This window comes from Sinohyriopsis cumingii, unplaced genomic scaffold (genome assembly GCF_028554795.1).
Source record: "Sinohyriopsis cumingii isolate HCF-2022 unplaced genomic scaffold, ASM2855479v2 utg001392l, whole genome shotgun sequence".
NCBI classification, from domain to species: Eukaryota; Metazoa; Mollusca; class Bivalvia; order Unionida; family Unionidae; genus Sinohyriopsis; species Sinohyriopsis cumingii.
The window spans coordinates 607,187-630,532 of NW_028315992.1; the positions used below are offsets into that span (position 1 = coordinate 607,187).

The 23,346-nt window shown below is 39.0% G+C and overlaps 1 protein-coding gene across 1 annotated transcript; it reads right to left on the bottom strand.

The window, feature by feature from the left end:
* Positions 1 to 470: 470 nt before the first annotated feature.
* On the bottom strand, positions 471 to 22,797 carry LOC149772576 (uncharacterized). Its single transcript, XM_089947630.1, has 6 exons — positions 22,785 to 22,797; positions 13,054 to 14,592; positions 10,505 to 10,946; positions 9,961 to 10,034; positions 9,207 to 9,305; positions 471 to 2,047 (listed from the first exon to the last, which is right to left on the bottom strand). Exons 1-6 carry the CDS (start codon positions 22,795 to 22,797, stop codon positions 471 to 473), a joined length of 3,744 nt encoding a protein of 1,247 aa, XP_089803756.1.
* Between the last annotated feature and the right edge of the window lie 549 nt (positions 22,798 to 23,346).

Here is a 23,346-nt window from a genome sequence, read left to right on the forward strand (position 1 = left end):
CTGTAGGTTCAAAACTGACTGATTATATATATATATATATATATATATATATATATATATATATATATATATATATATATATATATATAGGTAGAAAATCAACTTGGGTTTATACTGATCGCATTGTATTGATGCATATAATCTAATAACTTACATTCCTGTGTTGAATGATGAATAATATCTACTATTATTCGGAGACATTCGGCTTGATTGCACAGTTTAGCTTCAAATACATCTCACTTTTTCCGAAATTGTAACTTTTCTTGAACTCTACCATCAGCTATCAAACTTTTCTAATCTTATCAAGTAAGTTGTAGAATTTTATGATTGGTCCAAACTTATTTCAGGAATAAATAACGTTAATTATATGTAGACATTGTTTCATCCTTGCCTTATATATTCTCTCAATTTTATAAAGTTTAGGAGGATTATGAACTGACGCCGGGAACTGAGTGTTATAATAGCATAATTTATTTAAAATAAAAATGTCTTATAAAACTTGAATGAATTAGGGAAATTGTTTTTCTTTCATGCAATTCTTTTACAGAGAGGAGTTTTTTTACGAAAATGATACCTGTGTTTAGGTCGCAGACTCCATTTCTACAAGATGGACACGGTTTACAATCCGGTCCCCAGTGTAAAGCAACGCATCTGCTGCAGTCATTGCCTGTAAAGTCTCCTGCGCATGTACACACATTTGGTCGAATACAGACTCCATGATCGCTACAGTTATTGACATTGTTACATGTAGCATAAATGCATTCATCACCAGTCCAACCGTCCAAACAACTGCATCGGTCAGGTCCGACACATTCTCCATTTCCATAACAGAAGTTCACACCTGCGCAGTCATAGTCTGAGCACGATTGTCCCGCCCATCCTGAAATACATCTACAACCATTTGGACGCACGCACTCTCCATGTCCACTGCAGTTGTTAACACCAGAACAGTCGAACGTTTGATCGGTCAAAATAGGTGTTATATTAACACTTAAAAGAGTAATATCTCTTCTGTAGTCAAATATTCTATTGGAAACAAAAGTGGGGTTGGCACTACCCCACCAATTATGTGCAGCTGTAATTGTACCGTTGCCTTGCTTGGTCACGTATAAATCAAATGGTGAACCCGGATTATCGAAAATATTTTGAGAAAATGTGTAATGCCGGGAATTGACTTTAACAACAGAATCCTTGTCTTTGTTGGACAATAGCTTATTATAGAAAAATGTTCCATTTACCACATAATCGCTCGCATCCATGTATATAGCACACCATGCATCGTTTATCTCAAATACATTTGTTGAAATATCAAATCGTCTGTAAGCGAGATCAGAACTTCCACTAGCAAAAGCATGTAACATGCATTGGTTAGTAGAACTTGTCTTGTTACCCTTCTTCACAATATTATCATGAAATGTTAAGTTCATTAAGTTCCATGTTTTTAACATGATGTCTCCATTATTCTCAAAGTAGTTATACCCTATGTCAATCTGTCTTGTAAATCCATTGTCATACACGTACCAATACTGATATGATGGAGCATTTACATCCAAAGTTAGTCCCTTGTTATTCATGAAGTTATTTTTAAATAAGTTAATGGTATTAATACTGTAGTAATTCTGAGTTGAAATAAATACACCAACTGTATTGCTGTCAATAGTGCAGTTCTCCATGTAGAAATTTCCGGCAACATTTGTGGAACCGAATATCACTTCGATGGCTTTGGCGCAGTTACGTATAATGCTTCTGCTTAGTTTGAATTGACCCCAGTCTGAGTTCAAATATATTCCTCGCGACGATGCATTCCGAACTGTAACGTTCACAATGGAGATGTTTCCGTTGTTTCTCAAAACAATTCCATCTCCATTCGTGTTCTCGATAATTGTTCCCAAGAAATCATGAATGGTGGCTCCTTGCTCGAGACTCATAGCAAGTCCAAACCCGGACGAATCTGAGATAATGCACGACGATATAACAAAATATGGACTCTGAGTCTGTATTCCAAATCGCGTTCGTAAAATCTGTGTAAAGTTCAGCCTTGACTCATCTGAAGAAGAAAAAATGGTAGAATGGGAATAAAAGCGAAAAGTTTCATAAGCAAATATTAATATTCGGAGAAGTGGTAAATATATATGATTGTAGAAGTTTTGTATATATATATATATATATATATATATATATATATATATATATATATATATATATATATATATATATATATATAGTTGCTCTTTGTATGACCACTTATAATGAAATGGCGCGTATAAGGAAACCTCTTTTCTAATATATTAGGTTAGGACAAATAATTGTGCCTCGCAAATTCAGCCCATCCAGGCTGATACATTTAGCGAACAATATAAAAGTTATCTGTCCACTTAGATGGAAGGTATATTGTTCTGACACTGGAACATGTATTGGCGCAACATATAAAAAATGTTTCAATTACTGTTAGATCAAAATGGTTTCTATCTGTATGGACGTAACCATGATAGGTTGCGAGTGGTTTTGCTAGAATAGACAGGACACTCTCCATATTGATGCCATTGTGGAGTTGTGTGTGTATGTATATCGTAAACGAGTAAGTATAACTAAAGAAACATTTTTCTAGACAAAGATTGTTTTTTTACTCAACTACGTTACACAATCATAATACATTAAGATAATAGGTTCGAGGTGGAGAAGATACGTCTTCTTACCAAGGATATACGATATGAGGTGTGCTAAGTGTGTGAGACAATTTCTAGATAACCCGACTGGAGAACAAACTATATTCGTCTGAGGAACAATTGCAACATCGAAATATGTTTCTTCCTGCAAATCAAGAGCAGTCGATTACCTGCGTCCTGATGAAGAATTTGAACGGCCTGAGACTGTAAAGTTTTGCGAAACGACTATATGCAACAGCAGATACAGGTGTGCCTTTTAGGATTAAAGATCTCTGAGTTAAGGACGGAGAGGTGAACTCGATTCTCTATAGAAAGAAATCGATAATAATAGATAGAGAACAGTTTCGCTCAAATGCAGTGTGTCTTCAAACTGCCCTCACTTTAGTTGCTGAGGTACGTTTGGCCTGGACTTATTTTCAGATATGCGGAAGCACTAACTCACCTTTAAAGACAAGACTGTTCGTGCTGATGTTATCCTTTCCCTCAGGTAGGTGTAGGAAGAGGTGTGGGATTTTTACCTTGCGGCTATGCCCTTTTTAATTAACACTTCCTAGGTCGAAATGTTCCCGTACAATACATTGAGATTAAAGGAATAGCGGATAGGCCTTTGTTTTGTTCGGTATCCTTTCTTTCACGATGATGCAGAGTGTCAGTACGTGTGAAACGAAAGCGCTTGATTGGTATTAATTGTTTCTTGTCAAACATACATAGTAAGAAGTTAGATATTTGAGACACAGATGTCTGCAGTGGTATGTTGTCTTCTTGGGAACGCAACAGTGTGAAGATCCCATTTGTTTTCATACACTTTTAAAGTGGAAAGCCGTCTCGCTCGAGCGATATCTCAGCTACTGGTTGTGAGAACAGTCTGTTCCTGAGGGTTTGTGTAATGCTATCAAGACAAGCAGGTTCAGTTACTCTGGGATGCATCAAAACACCTGCCGCAGCTGTTACTTGAACAAACGATGACATTTTCGATTCCTGGTGATTTCTGACCAGACAGTGATGAGGTCGTTGATAACACGATTCTCTTATTTGGATAAAGCAATCAAGATGAAGAGTCACTTCGAGTCATTTGCCTTCTGTACAACCTTCAAAATCAGAGTTGTTGGAGGGAAAGCGGCATGGGACATGACGAATGTGGATGTCGATTTGTCGCTGAGGACACCATGTTAAGCAAGCAAAAAAAAAACACAAACGTCGGGAGACTTCGTTCCAACATGCAATTTGAGATATCTCATCACAGTTGATTTATCGGACAGATAAGAATTCCAAATTCATGCTGGTTCTGAGTCCTACTGAGAGTGTTCTGAAATTAAAGCTGTGTGAATGGTTACGTAAAGATACGCATCTTCCAAGTCAACATTGATTGTATAGCCTCCCGCGTGGAAGACATTTAGAACAAATCAAGGTGTTTTCGTCGCGACACAAGGAGAGCGATTGAATTGAAAGAGTATGTTTGTGACTCACGTGACCATTAACAAAGGCATAGGGACGGTAAATGTTACCCTGAATTCCTAGGGAACCACTTGTCGGGTTTATAGGTTATCGGGTCACATCTTATCCCATTCAGTAGGGATGAACAAGATCTTCTCCATGCCGTGGTCGGTGCTAAAGGCAACATGAAGATGATATAATTGTTTAGATGTTGGGCTGTAGCGGACCCAAATTCTCTGCCTGTAGTCCATTTTTGTTCAGGAGAACTGAGGTTGCGACAGTTGTATATTCGGTGGACTGCTTTCCAGTGGCTTGTGCCATGTATATTGTGTCATTTATATCGTTTTGTTAATAGTCCCAAGAATAACTCCGCTTTATCTGCAATAGTGAGGGACGTGGCTTGTTTGCGGATTTTGGGTGAGTATCGATGCGTAAAGAAAAAAGACAAAAACGAAAAGGTCAAGGGGACTTGCGGGAAATTTCCTTTGAATGTGGATGAAGGTCTTGCCTGTGAAATACCTGGAGAATAGTCGAGTATGGTGCCTATCTAGCTCGCAGAACATCTCGAGCTTGATGGGGTGACGTCCAGGCCGCTGGTAAGTACATACTTCATTTGTGTGGCAAATGCTTGAGCACAAAGTGAAGATATATCTCGTTGATTCTGAGGTACTACGCTGGGCATATTACTCAGGGAGTGCCTTTAGGCACTATGTGGTTACAATAGGCCATTGAGAGTGCCTGAATAATATGGGTTCGTGAGAATGGGTAAGGTCGTTAGTTTGGTGACTGCTACTGAATTATCGATTGTGGTCGTGATACATTAAGATCACAGGTATAAGACAGAGACCGGTCAAGTACAGGGCCATAGTGGCTGGCCTGCCTTTGTTCAGTTCATGATGGTGGGGCAGGGTATGGGATATTAATCCACGATCACTGTTACTTTACTCTCTATCACGCTATCCAGCAAGAGATATGGTGTCGAACCCGAGTGTGAAAACTAATGACATGCCAGTCTCTGAAGGTGTGCTTCTGCGATTTCCCCGCCCATTAACTTATGTCCATAATATGCATATCTGTAACGTATTTGAAGAATGACAACAGCAATAAGCTACCCATGTTGAGCGGTTGCCATTCCGATCTTGCTCATGGTCTAAAGCTATAAGACAAAAGAGAACAAACAATATATACAGATTCAGCGAAGCACGCATCCTGTTATGCTTTGAAATTCGCAGTAGAGATGAAGGGTTTCACACTATGATCAATTACCTATAAATATGCGCACCTGACTACCCATTCAAGCAGAGATTTGGATAGTTGCTATTAATGTTTATGAAGAATACGCTAAAATATCAATTGTAATAAATGTTACCTGTAGGGAAGGCCAACTGACTGTCTATATAAATATAAGTTAATTCATATAAGCCTCGCTCATAGTAACTTTGACTAAACTATAGATATAAAACTTACCTGTAAGTACATGACCGCGGAGAAAACAATACAGCAAAATCACTGTGTTTCCTATAGTCCACACCATGCACAGATAAATTAAATCAAGCGTCTTAATTGATTCATAGCGAAATTACGCTATATTATCACTTGCATGACAATATTACATGAAGTAAAGACTACCTAAGAGACATTACAGGTAAAAATCATTAGAGCGGCACCTATATAACTACGAAATGGACGCTAATAATATATAAAAAAACTTACATGAACTATTTAATTATACTTAGGATGAGTATATGGTATTATGATAACAGTAATAACGTTCTTGGCATCCGTCCGTCTACGAGTGACGATGGCATAGCTCCAAAGTACGCTTTTGCTTATCCTTCTTTTTAGCTCTCTTTTCAGCTTGCTTTATTCTTCTCTTTTCCTCTGCGTTTTGAACTCCCTGCCTGACAGCTAGACGCCAGCTGGAACGGTTGTTTGCACAGCTCTCCCAGTCGTTGACATTGATGTTTGCTGTGTTCATATCCTTCTTGCAAACATCTTTGTAGCGCAGATGTGGTCGTCCAGTTGGTCGTGCACCTTCTGCTAACTCCCCATATAACAGGTCCTTGGGAATGCGACCAGGGTCCATTCTCTTGACATGGCCGAGCCAGCGAAGGCGCCTCTCGCTGAGTATGGAGAACATGCTGTTCATGTTGGCGCGTTCTAGAACCTCTGTGTTGGGTACTTTGTTCTGCCACTGGATGTGCAGAATGCGCCGCAGACATCTCAGGTGGAAGCTGTTGAGTTTCCTCTCGTGTCTTGCATAGGTGGTCCATGTTTCGCTGCTGTAGAGAAGTGAGCTGAGCACGCACGCTTGGTAGACACGCAGTTTGGTCTTCTCTGTGAGGCTGGGGTTGTTCCAGACCCTCTGGTTAAGTCTGGCCATCACTGCTGCTGCCTTGGCAATCCTGCCGCCCACCTCAGAATCAATGGAGAGTGAGCTGGAGATGTTAGACCCGAGGTATGTGAAGTTCTCGACAACTTCCAAATTGTACCCATCGATGGAGACAGAGGGAGGGGAGTCTGTGTCCTGTGCCATGACATTTGTTTTCTTCAAACTGATGGTCAGTCCAAATTCCTTACATGCATGGGAGAGGCAGCATACCAGCTGCTGGAGTCCATCTTCCGTGTGTGATGTCAAGGCTGCATCGTCGGCAAAGAGCAATTCACGGATGAGTACCTCTGTGACTTTAGTCTTAGCACGGAGACGGGCGATGTTGAACAGCTTGCCGTCAGCCCTGGTATGGATGTACACTCCCTCGCTGCAGTCCTTGAATGCGTACTGGAGAAGCATGGAGAAGAAGATGGCAAAGAGCGTCGGTGCAAGGACACAGCCTTGTTTGACTCCGCTAACGACTGGGAATGCTTCAGATGTTGCGCCATTGAAGCACACTGTGCTGTGCATGTTCTCGTGGAACGACATAATGACAGCAAGCAGACGTGGGGGGCAGCCGATCTTCTGCAGGAGTCTGAAGAGTCCACTCCGACTAACCATGTCAAACGCCTTCGTCAGGTCTATGAAGGCAATGTAGAGGGGCATCCGCTGCTCGCGACACTTCTCCTGCAGCTGACGTAGTGAGAAGATCATGTCTACAGTTGACCTGCCGGCTCGAAATCCACACTGGGATTCTGGGTAGACGCGGGAGGCTAGGATCTGCAAGCGTGCCAAGGCAACATGGGCGAAGGCCTTTCCGACGATGCTGAGGAGGGAGATGCCCCGATAGTTGTTGCAGTCGCTACGGTCTCCTTTGTTTTTGTACAAAGTGACGATGTTGGCATCACGCATGTCCTGTGGGATGTATCCCTGTTCCCAGCAAAGGCAGAGGAGTGTGTGTAGGGGCTGGAGCAGTGCTGGTTTTCCGCTCTTGAGGACTTCAGGCGGAATGCCGTCGCTTCCAGGAGCCTTCCCACAGGCAAGGCAATCGATGGCTTTTCCGAGCTCTTCCAGGGTGGGCTGTGTGTCTAGCTCCTCCATGACAGGCAGGTCTGGAATGGCGTCCAGGGCAGTTCCAGTGACATTGTTTTGGGTTGCATATAGCTCAAGATAGTGCTCAACCCATCGCTGCAGTTGTTTCCCCTGGTCTGTGATGACTTCGCCCGTCTTGGACTTGAGGGGGGCGGTCTTGTAGCTGGGGGGGGGCCTCTCGCTTTTTTGATACCCTCATACATTCCTCTTGTATCCCCGGTGTCAGCAGCTGTCTGTATACTGTTGCAAAGGTTCAGCCAGTAGGTGTTGGCACAGCGGCGGGCGGTCTTCTGGGCGTTATTCCTTGCAATCCTGAGGGCTTGTAGTGTTCTGGGGCTAGGTGCAGCCTTGTATGCCAGAAGGGCTTTCCTCTTTGCCTCAGTCACGGGCTCCATCTCCTCCCAGTTTGCCTCATACCAGTCGACATTCTTTCGCTCCCTCTTCCCGTAAGCTGTGATGGCTGATTTGTACACAGAGTCACGGATATGGGACCACTTGGAATCAATGGTGTCATCAGGTGTCACTTTGGTGAGGGCTTCCTTCAGTTTGCTGATGAACTGCTGTGTTTTCTCTGGGTTGCTTGCACAGTAGGTGTTGATACGTGGGTGACCCTTCTTCTTGGCGTGGTGCAGCTTCTTGGGTAATATTCGCACCTTGCTGGCCACCAGGGAATGGTCCGTGTCACAATCGGCACTGTGGAAGCTGCGGGTAAGGAGGACACTGGCCAGTTCTGCACGCCTGGTGATGACGAGGTCTAGCTGGTGCCAGTGGCGTGAACGTGGGTGTCTCCACGACACCTGGTGGATCTCCTTGCATTTGAAGAAAGTGTTTGTCACACATAGGCTGTGGGAGCAGCACATCTCCAGCAGTCGCTGACCATTCTCGTTGATCTTGCCCCTTCCGTAAAAACCGAGACAGGTGGACCAGGCCTTACATGAACTATTTAATTATACTTAGGATGAGTATATGGTATTATGATAACAGTAATAACGACAAACTGAACTATCGTCATTCACATTTGAGAAAGAAATATTTGAAGATAGGGAATATATTCTAAATATTGTGATATATATTTAAGAGCGAAATTCGCCATTTATTCGTCCCTATAATTTAACATATTCAAGTGTCGCACATATATCTAGTACATTATGTTAGTGGAACATTATCATAACATTTATATAATCGTCTAAACACCGATTCAGGTTAGTGGAAACATTAACTCGCTAGTAGTCTCATTAAAGGCTAGACAAATAATTATCAGTAATTGATGTAATGTTCAGAACGTCGGAAAATAAATGTTAGTATGCTTTTCATGACATCAAATTCTCATCTAAAGAACTACAAAAACCCAACACTACTTACAGACCGCATTCATATCTTAGGTTTGAGGAGCGATAGGGATGATCAAAGAGCGAATCGTCGGAGAGAAAGATACACCTATCGCGGGAATTTAACTCTTTGGAGTAGTGGAAGGGGTAAAGAAAGGAAGAAATAACGAGTGAATCACCTTTTGAAGAGAAACTATCAAGACCTAATTGGTTTATACCAGAGATGTCGTCAATTAGGCAATGATACATCGTCTAACAAAATGAGGTAAGATGTTATTAAATGCAAGATCTGTCATAAAAATGTCAATAATGTACCTGCGACTGTTGAATTCAGAATAATCCCAAACCATCTAGATGCATTAGATCCCTCTAATACTATCCTTGAGTCGGCAAGCCCTCTGGTGTGTAAGGAACCTAAGCAAGACAATACACATAATTAACACTGGTACGAAATATAATTAACACTGGTAAGAAATATTCCTTAATTAGGGTCCAGGTGATCCTCTCGGAATGGTAACGAGAAAACAAAGTAAATGTTGTAATAATGGAGAAAACTAATATACAACTTCTGGCAGAGGAGGCTGGGTATAATGGCAAAGATGAAATTTATGTCAAGGATATATTATCTTCAATTGTAAAAAGTAAAATGAGATGTCAAGTCCGTTATAGTGGTCCCTGAATGTTACATCCTCATCTCCCATTACGAATACAATTAAATGAGCTAAATCATCTTCAAACATTCAATGCGAACTTCAAAAAAATTATATTTTTTTTTCCAACATTGTCTTATTTGTCAACAATTCGGCGGAAACTAAGGGTTTCATTTGATTTGTATCAAGACTTGGTGTGAGTTATATATCTCTATATATCTATTTATCTATCTCTCTCTCAATATATATATATATATATATATATATATATATATATATATATATATATATATATATAGTAAAAATACTTTATCTTTAAACAGGAATAATTTTTAAAACATTTTTTAAATTGTGAAAATGTCGCATATTCCATTTTTTTATTATATAATTTGTGACCAGGTACAATTTTGCATACTTACCCAATGCATAAATTCCGCGATCGTTCTCAAACTGAAGTATCACCCCATCTTCGATGACGAGTCTTGAATCGTTCCTGGAATTCAGATGTTTGCTATATGCATACTCAAAAGAGTATAGCAAGTGCTACTTTGGTGGAGCACTACATTTGAACCAAGGATTGGTTTAGAAGAAATTGTAAGAATTTCGTCTGGTGAAAATCCACTGATATTTCATAATATAATTTCAAAACAAAAGAATGGATAGCAAATTTCACTTTGGAAGAACATTACATTTATATCTTAGAAAGATTAAAGCAACAAATTTGCGTTGATTCGATACAATATTTAAGTGCACCAACATGGTAAGTAAAGTTTACCAAGTGAAAAAGACTGTCATTTATTGCGACTGAGACAGGACGCAGTTCAAATAGTTACACATGTCAAAATTCAAATAAATTATATTTATAAACACAAAACGTTTTGAAAATATTTGTATGAAATCGTTCGTCAGAAACAGTTTATTATTCTTTGATCCAAATATCGTATTGAAAATTGAACGATTTACCTCAACATGATCGATCGAGTAATTCTATACGGTGACATCTGCTTTAATAGATTGACTACCCCTGTCACTTCTCCTCCTAGGGCGCCATCTAGGTTGAATGTGTCTTGTTCCTGTGCAAGTTTTACTTGCATGTTGACATCAATATAATATGGAACATAGTAAATGAAAGATTTTGTCATGTTTTTTTCAAAACCGCACACCTTTTCTACAACCCTCTCCCCTTTTGATTCGCCCCAGAAGTTGAATTTGGCATCAATCTTAAAGGTACTTTTGAAGTCTGGTCCCAATACTTCACATTCAGATCCTATATTTTTGAAAATATTTTTAGATATTGTTACATTATCGTAGTAAGTGTTCAACACGATTGTTGACTTTACTTTATTGTCTAGAAAATTGTTTTCATAAATGGTAATATTACCATTGTAAGTAACGTCGACATTTCCTGTAAAGACAATTAAGTTTGCGGTAATGCTGTTTTTGAAAATGTTGTTCATTATCCAAACGGTAGACACTTTATCTATGTCAATATATGCTAACTGAAACACAGATTCAGTGATATTCTCGAACGTATTATTACGAATCGTAATGTGTCCGATACTGTTTGCGTACGAGTACGATTGATCCGTAATTAAGAGTGTTCGATTGCCATTCTGAAATGTATTGTGTTCTAAAGTATAGAAGAATTCACTACTACTATAGTAAGTTTTGTATAAACGAATTCCGTCTGCTGTATTATTTACGAATCGATTACGTTTCATGGTCACGTTGAGACGCGATGATTGATCAAGATAGATTTCTATATATTGCCGCGTATTCCATGCTCCCCAATAAGTATAACTGCCATAATTATGATTCGACACATTGCAAGATTCAAGGAGGATTTCATAGGGCCTGTAAGCATTTAAAGCATACTGACGGTTCAGAGACAGCATGGATGAGAAGAGATGGGTTTTTCCTCCAGTGTTTATGTATACTCCACTCAAATGATTATCCACAATATGACATTTCGAAATAATTACTGTGGCATTTGCTTCGACACTAAATCCACTTTCGGTGTTTCCTTGTACTAAACAAGTCTGAATCTCGATCCTTGGATAGTTCATTGGTACTTGTTCTGACCGGATGAGAACTCCACTTTTAGTATTGTTGGCAGCAATAAGATTTTCAACCTTTATTTCATAGTAAGAAGAGTTATCCTTTGTAGTGCTGAAGATAAACCCATGTTCTTGTGAGAAGTTGGATACAACACCACTTATCTCTGAAAAATTTCCATTGATAGAGACACCGTTCAGCGTATTGTTAACGTGGATGCTGCGTAAAGTTGACATTACATTGCCTACAAATATAAAGAAGATTATATATATATATATATATATATATATATATATATATATATATATATATATATATATATATATATATATATATATATATTCTACACCCTCGAACTCCGTATGTGAAGCCTGACAATGCTTGCATCCAGAACGGATCTGAAACTAAATAATTCCCGCTCGTTGCAACAGCTTCACCTGCATAAACTCCCAAGCCTAACACGTGAATCTAATGGAGAGATCAATAATGATACCACATTTAACGCAAATTCAAAATGACGTGCTCTTCTCCAGTGGGCTTATATTTACATATTTCAAATTCGTTGAAACTTATCGAATGACGCTGCTATTATTTAAATTTTACACTATACATAATTATCAATTATTAAGTCTAATTGACTCTCTGAAGGTTATTGATTATACCACATTATTCATTTTTGCACGCTGACATACCATTTTTGTCGTTTTATTTCTAGTTGCATTATTCGACAAATGTTGACATTAAATGATCTAATCCTAAATAGGGAAGATAAATAACCTAGTATAACTTAACTACCATCTCATAACCTTGAATTGCACTACTATTACATAAATTGAAACAGTAACTGTACCTCTATTTCGCTTGAACTCTATGCCTCGCCATTTTTGGTCATGTCTTTCCGAGAAAAGCTGAACTGGATGTGACGTATTACCTAAAGCTATTAAAGAACCTGAAATTTAAACTGAAAAGGGTAATATGGTGGTTTACAGGAGGGAATACAAGAGAGCAACTGTTTATCAGAATATGATAAATGACATAAACTTGAACGGGCATGCATACAATGTAAGAGTTTTATGTTATGTCAGAGTGCAATTTCGACCTATGTTAGATACAAAAAGTAAGATATAATCCACGACAAAGTATTTTCGCGGAGTCCTGGTTTCCGTTACCATCATATAACAAGAATGGACCAATATATAGCAATATAAATATCACCAGATGGAGAATCAAGATAGAAAAACAAGTCCACACATGGTTTATGAGTATCTGACTGTCAGTCTGTTCATGAGAACTTCCCAGCAAACATCGAAAACATTCATCGATAGTCAAATAACGAACGCATGAAAATTGGAAAACGTACTTATAAAATAGAATATATTAGAATCCAATATTGGAGCAGTTTGAAAAATAAGGTCATCAAATGCAGATTAAAGTATACAATTTACAGTTTTACTTACCAGAGACAGATATTCCAAGATTCGCTTTAAATTTTAAGATTACTCCAGCACCGAGCGTAAGTGTTCCCTCTTCTTTAATTTCAATGTTCGAGGTCACCAAATAAGGGCTTCTTTCAATTGACAAATAAATATTTTCCTTTACCATGCCTCCTATTTCTCCGTTGGGACTTACGAATGCGGCGTCTTCATCTTGAATGTTAGATAAATTCATAGATCCGAGATATGGCCGGAAAATGACATCAGATAACAATGCATCGTAGGTTGCGTCATATATCTGTTTTCCAATAACGTTGACATCAGTGGTACCCCAATAATTTAAAGAAGCATTAATAACTTTGCCTGCAAATGACGTTCCTATGTCAGGGATAACTCTCAGGTTGTAACTGGCATTCTGATTTGCGAAGAAATTATGTCTAAGAAGTATAAATGGAGCCGACACTGTAATTACCGAGCCAGTATTATTTATAAATGTGTTATTGATGACATGAATTCGAACGTTCTCGTCTGACACAGAAGGCTGAATCTGTAGGATTCCATCAGCACTGTTATGTTCTATACGGTTCTCAGATATATTTACAAACCCTGTACTGTAATCTCTTCTGTTTAGTTTCAAGACATACGAATTATTCAAAAACGTATTATGGGATATCTGAATTTCGTTTGTCTTTCCATTGAAGTTTAAAGCAGTTCCATACCCGTAGAATGAATTTTCCCTAATGAAATAATTATTGGCTGTATTGTACCAAAATGGACCGTAGACTACAAAGCCTTGTTTATTTGTGACTCCCGGTTGTGCAAAAACGTTATCCTGAATATCGAATGTGTGTATTGCATCATTTGTATACCAGTTGTAGTAATAAATATCCTCCCCATTAGATGATGTCGAGAATGTATTGTTTTGAATACTTATAACCCGACTAACGTTCACATTTTCAAACTGTCTGTTGCAGAACTGAAAAGAGAACGCTCTTTGACCAGCAATAAATGAGTTTTGGGTGGCAAATGTGTTTGATGATTGTGCATTAATGTAAATGATATAATATGAACTGGAGAAAATGCTACCATGTGTCCGAAAGCTAAAATGAACAGAACAAGTAGAAACCAATATTGTATTACTAGATACGCTACTCAATCTACTATTCTGTATATCGACATTAACTAGTGTTAAATTTGTCTGTGGTCTTTGTTCAGTGATGCTGATGACATTGGATGTGCTACTTTGAAATGTGCTATTAACGAGTTGAATATAGATATTCTGTGTATCATTCAGCTCAATTAGCACTGTCTGTCTGTTCAAATTAAAACGTGATGAATCTATTAGAATACTCAAGTCTCCATTTAGACCCGGTACATTGATGAAGGTACCAGAATTGCTTGCGTAGGTGCTTCGAACTTCCAAGGAGATGGCTGATGAAAATACCGATTTAACGGTGGCGACATTCTCTGATGCATTGATGCCTGTTTGGGTTTTAATATTCAGTGATTTTACAGTGATAGCTTCACTTACGCCGCTGATGTTTGTATTCGTCAACATCAGTTCTGAAAAAGTAATTTTCCAGCAAAGTAAGTTGCACAATTTGACAAAGAAATGTTGCTGATAATTATAAATAGAGATGCTAAAATTTGGGTTAGTATGTTGTTTATACTGCTAAAAGGTGATTGAGAAGATTCATTTAGAAAATAAGCACCCTCTCTACATAATGTCTTTCATTAGAAGGATTGTTTCCCAGCAGGCGCAATGCAAGTTTATCTTTATATAAACATAATTTCGTCGACTGTCTTTGCAACGTGTAATGTATTGATGTAGATTGAATTTCTTTTCAAATTTGGATAATATAATTTCCTACATATAACCGTAAGGATAAATCAAAATATTGTATGGGCCATATGTTCATCAGGTTTTCATTTCCGTATTCAATATATAAAGTATAATAGTAATCAATGGTTACGTTTAATATACCTGAATTCAACTGATCTGATTTTTTTTCAAACCAGCAATAATCGCATATTATTTATATTTGTACTTCAAAACAGCGTTCATTATGAATTAAAACGGCAGTAGGAAGTGGGAACAAAGGTACCGCTATTACACTTATTCTTGGAATGTTTCATTATTAATAAAATAACAATAATAATAATAATAATAATTATAATTATAATAATAATAATACTAAAATTAATAATAATAATAATAATAATAATAATAATAATAATAATAATAATAATAAATTTCGAGTATTGAAATACAATCGTAGTTTCCGCTCCTCAACCCCACACAAAAATATATAAACAAAAACAAAATCATGGATTATATTGTGAGTTACATATACATCATTTAAATACAATATATTTCATTTCTAATTCGAAATAATGCAGTTAGTGAGAAAAAAAACCTTTATCGCCGAAGCGCCAATCTCGTTACCGAAGTGGTTCTTTTTCTCACTAATTGAAATGTGTCTCACTTATGAATGTGATATTCCCAAAGATACAGATATTTCATTCTTCTCGTTCTTCTTCTTGCTCACTTACGTATATAAACCATGGAAAATTGGGGACAAATTAATGAGTATTATGAACCAAAATTAAGCGACTAATGACTGTCATGTTTATTGTCTGTTATTGAGCACGACTAGACTGTATACTTGTCAAAGATGTATAATTTAACATTTTGAAAATGTAGGCACGTTGAGCAAATAAACAAAGTCTTTTCTAAACTCATACGATGCTAACATATGTATTGAACAGACGCTAAACTCTGAAATCTGACAGATCTGACGGATAGTTCCATTTATAATACGAAAAAATACACATAATGAGGCATTATATAGGAAGGATATATGGAAAATCAGTGTGGTAATATTGTGTAATAATTCGGAAATTGTACTATTATCAGAGTTAGAGCCTTTTACCACATGAACACAAATAAGGAAAAATTCATTGCAAGTCGACATCCTCTGCTTTCATGAACTTAATATAAAACTCAACAGTATGTTGGTATAAATAGGGATATATTTAACTCGTAAAGTGGCACTCGTTGAAATTGTTAATTGGTGTGTGGCCGGTTTTAACAATTTCGTATTAAAACTTCACTTGTGTAATTATTTTTTCAATACTTACTCAGTGATAATACTTTAAGATAACTTCTACTACTTCCCAAATCCAGCACCCCACTCCCAATACTCCTCTCAGGTGAGGAGAGCTAAAAGTTGTCTGCCGACCTATCTAACGGTCGGTCAGAGTTATTTCCCGTTTGGTACATAACTTGCGGAAAAGCCTAATAATACATGTCACTACTGGGGCGGAAGGCACGCTCTATATGGATGTAACTGTGAGGAGACCGGGTGGGTGAATGTATATTATAATTGAGTAAGTATTGTCGAAGAAACATATTTTGCTAGGAAAAATTGTTTTCTGCATTAAATACGTTATATATATATATTATCATGTGCAGCGCGTGCTCAGCCATTTAACAACATCATCAGCAGCAGCGTGCAGCGCATGCAGTCAACCGTGGAACTTCGTCAGAGGACAGTTGTTTGCAGTGTGTGACATGGCCTAAAGAGCTCCAGGTCAGCAAGAATAGATAGCGGACTGGCACCATTGGACAAGGTTTACTTTACAACGAACCTGTCCTGTCCGAACTCTTATTACCTTAGGAGAACAAGTAAGAGGTGGAGGGAGGTGCATCCCTTCACTTAGGAGATACAATATGTGGTCTAGTATGATATGCGAGAGAGATTCGACTTCAGGAGACTTCATCTACGGGGACGCTTCTTCAAACAAGGAAAAGGTTCGGCCCGTAAATCCAGCGGAAATCGAGATGAAGCCTGTTGTTACACTGTTGTTCGACATGGTGACAGGTTCAGGTGCGGATAGAAATTATAGTAGATCAGACTTGTCCATTTGGTATAACATATCTCAGAGATAACAGAGAGATAGACATAGTGGGCCCCTATCTCCATGCCACAGCCTTAATGATGTCGGTTATGCAAACAGTACCAGTAGAATGCTTGACTGATGGCAAGTGATCTAAACGTTTGAGCCGTAATTCGTAATAAAATCATTGATCTGGGGTTATTTCTCTATATGCCGAAAGAACAACCCAGCTATTCCAGGAGGAAATAGCATGTTCTGACTTATACTCCTCTCCTTTTATGAAAAGAAAGAAGGGTGATCTGGTCCAATAAGGTACCATTTGAACGCCCTGAAAGGCTCATATAGTTGGCCTTCAGCTTATGTTTCCAGATTAAACAGAGGGTTCGTGACCAAAGTATGTTTACCGGTGGAATGAAACCAGTTATTTGGGATAAAAAAGTGCCGTTATGAATACGTCTGACCCATCTTGTTGGAACTGAACGTTGTTCGGATCTGCCGATAGTGTCTGTATTTCTCAAATTCTGCCTGCCATCGCTAACTCAACGAGAAAGCAGATCTTGTATAAAAGGTGCGACAGAGATGCCCATAAAAGTGGTTGAAATATGTCTTGTTCAGCCAGTTAACACCCAAGATAGGTTCTACATTGGTTACAAAGCGAACGTTTATGGTCGTATCTGCTCAAAGTTGGATAGTAGGTCTGAAAAGTCCTTGTATTGTCCAGTATCCACTCTTACGTGATGATGAATCATTTTATTGTACTCACTGCAAACTTTATCTCCACGAAGAGGTGGAGGAATTAAGCTATTTGCGGTCTAGATGCCTGGCAAGGTAAGATGTGTTTGTTTGTGCGTCACTGATTGAAAATGTGTCTTTTGCTTTCTTGTGCATTCATAGTGGAGGAACCTTTTGCCAGAGCGATTCTTTCACGACTGGTTGTGAGAAATGTTTTATTTGAGGGCCTCTTTCATATCAAACAGACGTACACATTCCGTAGCTCTGGACAGAAGTGAAACAACTGCCGTTGTGGTTGTTTCAGTAAATGAGGAAAAATCCGAAGTCTCCGTGGAGTTCCCTTTGCGACATTGATGAGGACGTTGTTCCACCAGTTCTTCCATTTGAGTGGTGCAATGAAGATAAGGTGACATTCCGAATCTCCTGCTCTCTGTATCACATTTTGAATGCAAAGGTGTTGTAGGGTAGGCATATTCCAAACTATCGATAGAGCGTCGATTGCTCGGTCTTTGAGTCTGGGACTGGAAATATGAAGGCTGGGATTTGGTATTCCACTTTGTCGGAAAGAGGTCCACCAAGGATCAGTCTCATCGGTACATATCAGAACGAAAAGCGAGGAAAGAAAAGACCATTCTTTTTCTGTTTTAGTCAATTGTTCAAGTACAAAGCTTCGGCTAGTACGTTAGGAGTCCTGGGATATGGTGAACTTTTACGTGGATTTGTTGTTGACGGAACCAGTTTAAAAATCCCACACCACGACGAAAAATTCTCGGGTCTTGGTTCATCATTGTCGTTTGCAATACGTGACTTCTGAAGGACGTAGTTCCTCCTTTTGTTTTGAGAGAAATCTATACCGTAGAATTGTAGGTGAGAATGGGAACTCCCTTGCCATGCAAATATTCCTGCTACCACTGAATGGTTTTCACAATGGTGTCTTCCAATGAACCTATTGATATAAAGATTTCGTTCCAGGGAAAGCGTGCAGAGCCGGCGGTAGCAGGTAGGATACCTAGCCTTCAGCACTTGCATCGGTACAGACTCTAATCCCGAGCGGGACACTGGTAGACGTGTACCCGAAATGAGCGAAGTTATATTGCTCCAATGTCGCAGATGGTGATCCAGTTGTGCGCGGATGTTGAGAGTGTAGCCTCTATTCGGGCAGAAGATTCATTTACAATGGGGGTACAGGAAGGCGATCTAGGACCATGAAGTCCGTGGCCACATTGATAAAGCCTAGTTGGCGAAACATTCACGTGCGGATATCATTTCACGAAAGTGAAGGTGTTACCATGGTTCAGATTACAATGACCGATCTTGAGGAAGACGAAACATGTTGCTTTTGTGTTGAATTTAGTACCTAGGTGCAGAAATTGTTAAGATGGTACTAGGTCGATATTTCCTTGTTGACGAGAAGTCCATATCGGGAAATGGGGATATCATATCTTGTTTGATCTAACTCAGTGACATTTCTACAGGATGTTGTCCAGGTAACCTGATGTTGCAAACATAGAAATGACCCGGACATGCACCATTACTGGATTCATAGGACGAGTGAAGCCCCAGGGCTGCTCCTAATCCTCAGTGGCAGTGCTCTGAATTGGTACACGTTGTAGGCGAACCGCATGAACAACATGGAGGTCGTGTTAATAGGGACATGAAGATATGCACCATTTAAAGCCACACTGATAGAGAAGTCTCTTTCATGGATGGCATTAAAAATACGCTGATGTGTTTCCACTGAGAACCAAGGGGTGCGGAAAATTTGACTGAGGGCGCGTAGGTCAATGACCAGACGCAGAATGCCGTTTGTATTTAGGATCAAAATAAGTCTAGAAAAATGATACGACCCTTTCAGTGTTAAATCCTCTTTAGTATGCCAGAACTGTGGCTTTCGCTGAGCAAAGCGTCCATAGGACGGTTTCAGAGTTTCCAGTGAGTGGGCTTTGTGTAGTTTGGTTTATTTCCCGTACTAACCCTATATCGACGCTATAGTTGTGGCAGAAAGCGGAACTGGTCTCCTTGGAGGCTTGTTTGTAGAATTTCTCAATCTAGCCGTGAAAGAGAAGGTTCGCGGAAAAGGCCTGTGCTCTTATCTTGGACTTATAGCGGTCCTTCAGGAAAGTGCAGGCAAAGATCACTAAGTTACGTTTTGCCAGTTGTAACTTTGTAGCTGAGGTTACTGCACTGAACAAATTGTTATGAGCTGCTTTGTTCAGTATACAGGCTATTCGTGAAACCCACTCCCAAGCGTGACCTGAGGGATTCGAAGTGGAAGAAAATAAGCTATGTTCTGCTTGTTGGAAAATAGCTTTAGAGACTAAAGTACAACGTCGAAGCCACGGCAACTGCTTTACGCACTAAATGCCAAGTGACATCAGTGGCATATGTATGTAATGCGCCTTTGTCATCCCCTAAGTGGTGATATCACTGTCAACTACTGGTGTTCCAGTTGGAAGACTGGTGTGTGGCAAAGGTATAACCAACAACTAATTGATGAGGGAGACTAGTCAGAACGTTGCTAGATCAACATATGTTGAAGGTCTGTTTATGTTGCTGATGTAGGAGGAGGAGGACACATTGTCAGCGGTCAAAGGTGGATAACGTCCTCAATTGAGGCTCGGAAGTCTATATCTGTCATCTTATGTTGTAGAATAGATGACAGCACTGCAGATCAAGTAACATTAACTGGGTTGCATGACGTGAGGATAAGGTCCCCGGCAATGCGCTGGACTTAGCTGGAGAAGGGTCGTGAGTTCTGTCGCTTTCAAAACTCGTAGAACGGCTTGGATTAGAAACCGTGTTTTCGAGAAATTAGCTGAGTAAAGAGTTACGTTTCGTGGCAGAGTTTTGAATAATTGCGAAGCGACGTAACTGAAGCGTAAGTAACTATTCGTGTCATCGTGCCGAATGAGTCTCGATGTGGTATGAGGGTTTACACTGTTCACTGCACAAAGTCGGGTTCGAGGTACTGGAAGCCAGGTTGGTAGTGACTGAGCCCATGCTATTGATTTTTCGTGATCCCGTGAATATGGCCAAGGTCGTTCGCAGCGGACGTAGGCCAACCATTGGGAAGGATATCGTTAGGAATATCCGTTGGGACGGGTTGTAGGATGTTTGATCCATGTAATCGTTGGAATGTTTGTTGAGTGAGATGGAAAATGGCTATTTGTTAGTTCTGTACCTGAATGTTCGGCAATCGGAATCGCGTCTATCTCAGAGAAGGCAATAAAGAGCGAGTCGACAATACATGCTGATCATCTGGTGGGGACCTGGGTGATATAGCTCTTTCAGAGCCTTTTAATATCAGGAGATTTGTGGCTGAAGGGTAATTTGATTTATCTCATTTCTCCTCCACAAATTTCATACTGAGGAAAAGTCAGCATGCAGGCTTCTGACGTCCTCGCCATGAGATGTGTGTTTTTGCGGCTTGCCCATAGTTATTCTCTATTAAACTAATAGAGCAAAACCTTTAAAACTATAGCCATGCACCGGTTTGTCAGAACGCAGTATTCGAGAAGATCTAAATCTTAAAATTGTTGACACAGAAATTGATTACATATAATCTATAAAGCAATGAATCATACAGGTAAAATATGATAGCATTACCACCTATAAGGAGAAGAATTATAAGCTTGTGGTGCTGCACATGTGATGTTTGAATATTGTGCAGGCGCAGAGCTATACTAAATGAGACTGTGTGATTTGGATTTTTGAAGTAGCTTTAACAATTTTTCAGTCATATCGCTACGATGTCTGAAGTGTGGGAGTTTATAGTGAAGTCTAGCACTGGGGAATCATGCCGCAGACATGAAACATTATGTCCCATCCAATCACATTATCCTGTCACCAGGTCGACCAGTCATAACACAAACCTCTTAATACTGAGCGCCAAGCGAGGCAGCTGTTAGTACCATGTTTACAAGTCTTTGGTATGATGATTACTTGTAATTATGTGATAGTGATAACAAACGATCGCAATTACAATGCTACCTGTAGGGAAGGTATAGCACGGCATGCACAGGTAGAATCATTGAAGTATGGCATTTCAAGGCTAGGGATGTCGTGGTAAAGCAAATTCACAAGAAATGACGAAATTATGCATATGTAAGGTGTGTTGTGAAGTCGCATAGGTTACCCGTGCGAGTGACAAAGTTCTCTTTAAATATGATCGACTGCTTCTGGAGAGAAACATGACTCAAGTGTCCCTTATAGGAGTAAGCACGAGCGAGACACGGCTGGGTAAACCATGGGTATAAATCTTACCTGTACTTCTACGATCAGAGCGGAAGCAATAACAAAATGTACACAAGTTTCTATATTGCACTTAAAAAGCTCCAGATAAGAGGAATTCAGACTGCTTCTACAAGTAAAAACAGAAACTTACCAATATGTACCCGTTATTAATGGTATTACATATCTTTTACAAATTTTTATAAGCGCTAGAGACTTGCACGTACGTAACATAATTATATCCCGTACTTAAAGTGAAACCACTTAGGCTCCACGTGCAAGTACCTAAATGTGTGACTACGACAACGTGTTAGCAAAAGATTGAGGCAGTACTTTGAAGGGATAGGAAAAGAACACGTTTGATGGAGGACACTTTCCACAGAAGTGAAAACCTCCCCTAACTTGTAATGGTTTATCCTTCACGTGAATTATGACTTTTGCAAGGTCTCTCGTGACGGGAGCGTGCTTCTTGGCACAAGCGGAAATAGTAACTGATATATTCTTAGGCTTTGACGGCAAGTCTTATAAGTAAGGGGAGATAGCTCTGTCCGACCGCCATATAGGTCGGTAGGCAACAGTTAGCTCCTTTCAGTAAAAATCAACATTTGGTAAGGATGTATTTGCGTGGATGTGGTAGTTCTCTTAAGAAATTAGGATTGGGTAAGGTATTTAGAGTCGAAACAAAGCCAAGCATTAATAGGTAACTTCTGTCAAGAACACGACTAGGAATTTAATAAAAAATTATTGATTCCTATGGTTTTTCTCGTATTACAATTTTTGTGTTAAGAGACAAAACAATAATGTGGATTTAGCAAACAGAGGATCGAGTTGCAGATAGCCGCACTGATATTATCGTTAGTGTTGGAAGTGAAAATGCGAAGATTTCTACTTACTTCCTCCATGCATGGTGATACCTTTCCATACTTGGCCAGTTGTATTTGATTGAAGAGTTGTAATATTGACCAAGCTGCTGTTACTGCCAACGAATAACTGACCTTAAAAAATAATAATCATATAATAATAATAATAATAATAATAATAGTAATAATAATAATAATAAATATAGATAATTAAATAAATAGAACAATAAATAGAAATATTAGTAATACGATACATAAATAAGAGCTTGATCTTCAAGGCTTTAATTTGCCGCAAAGTTGTTCACATGAAGGACCATACACATAAGATAATATTGTATCGAATCGTTTTCAGCAATGCAACGTGATTACTTTGAGGACGTTGTGGGCCTGTTATGTTTCATTGCATATTAGACCAAATGACAACTATTTGATACCTCTTTACATTCGAACAAGCATTGTTCGAAATTAAAAAGACAGTATAAATAGTTTATTTTCGAATATAATAACTAGCCCAAATACTAAATAATGTTTTCTTCGCAAATACTTGAATTAATGCAAAATTGATATATAAAACAAATCTATAAACCTTTGACAG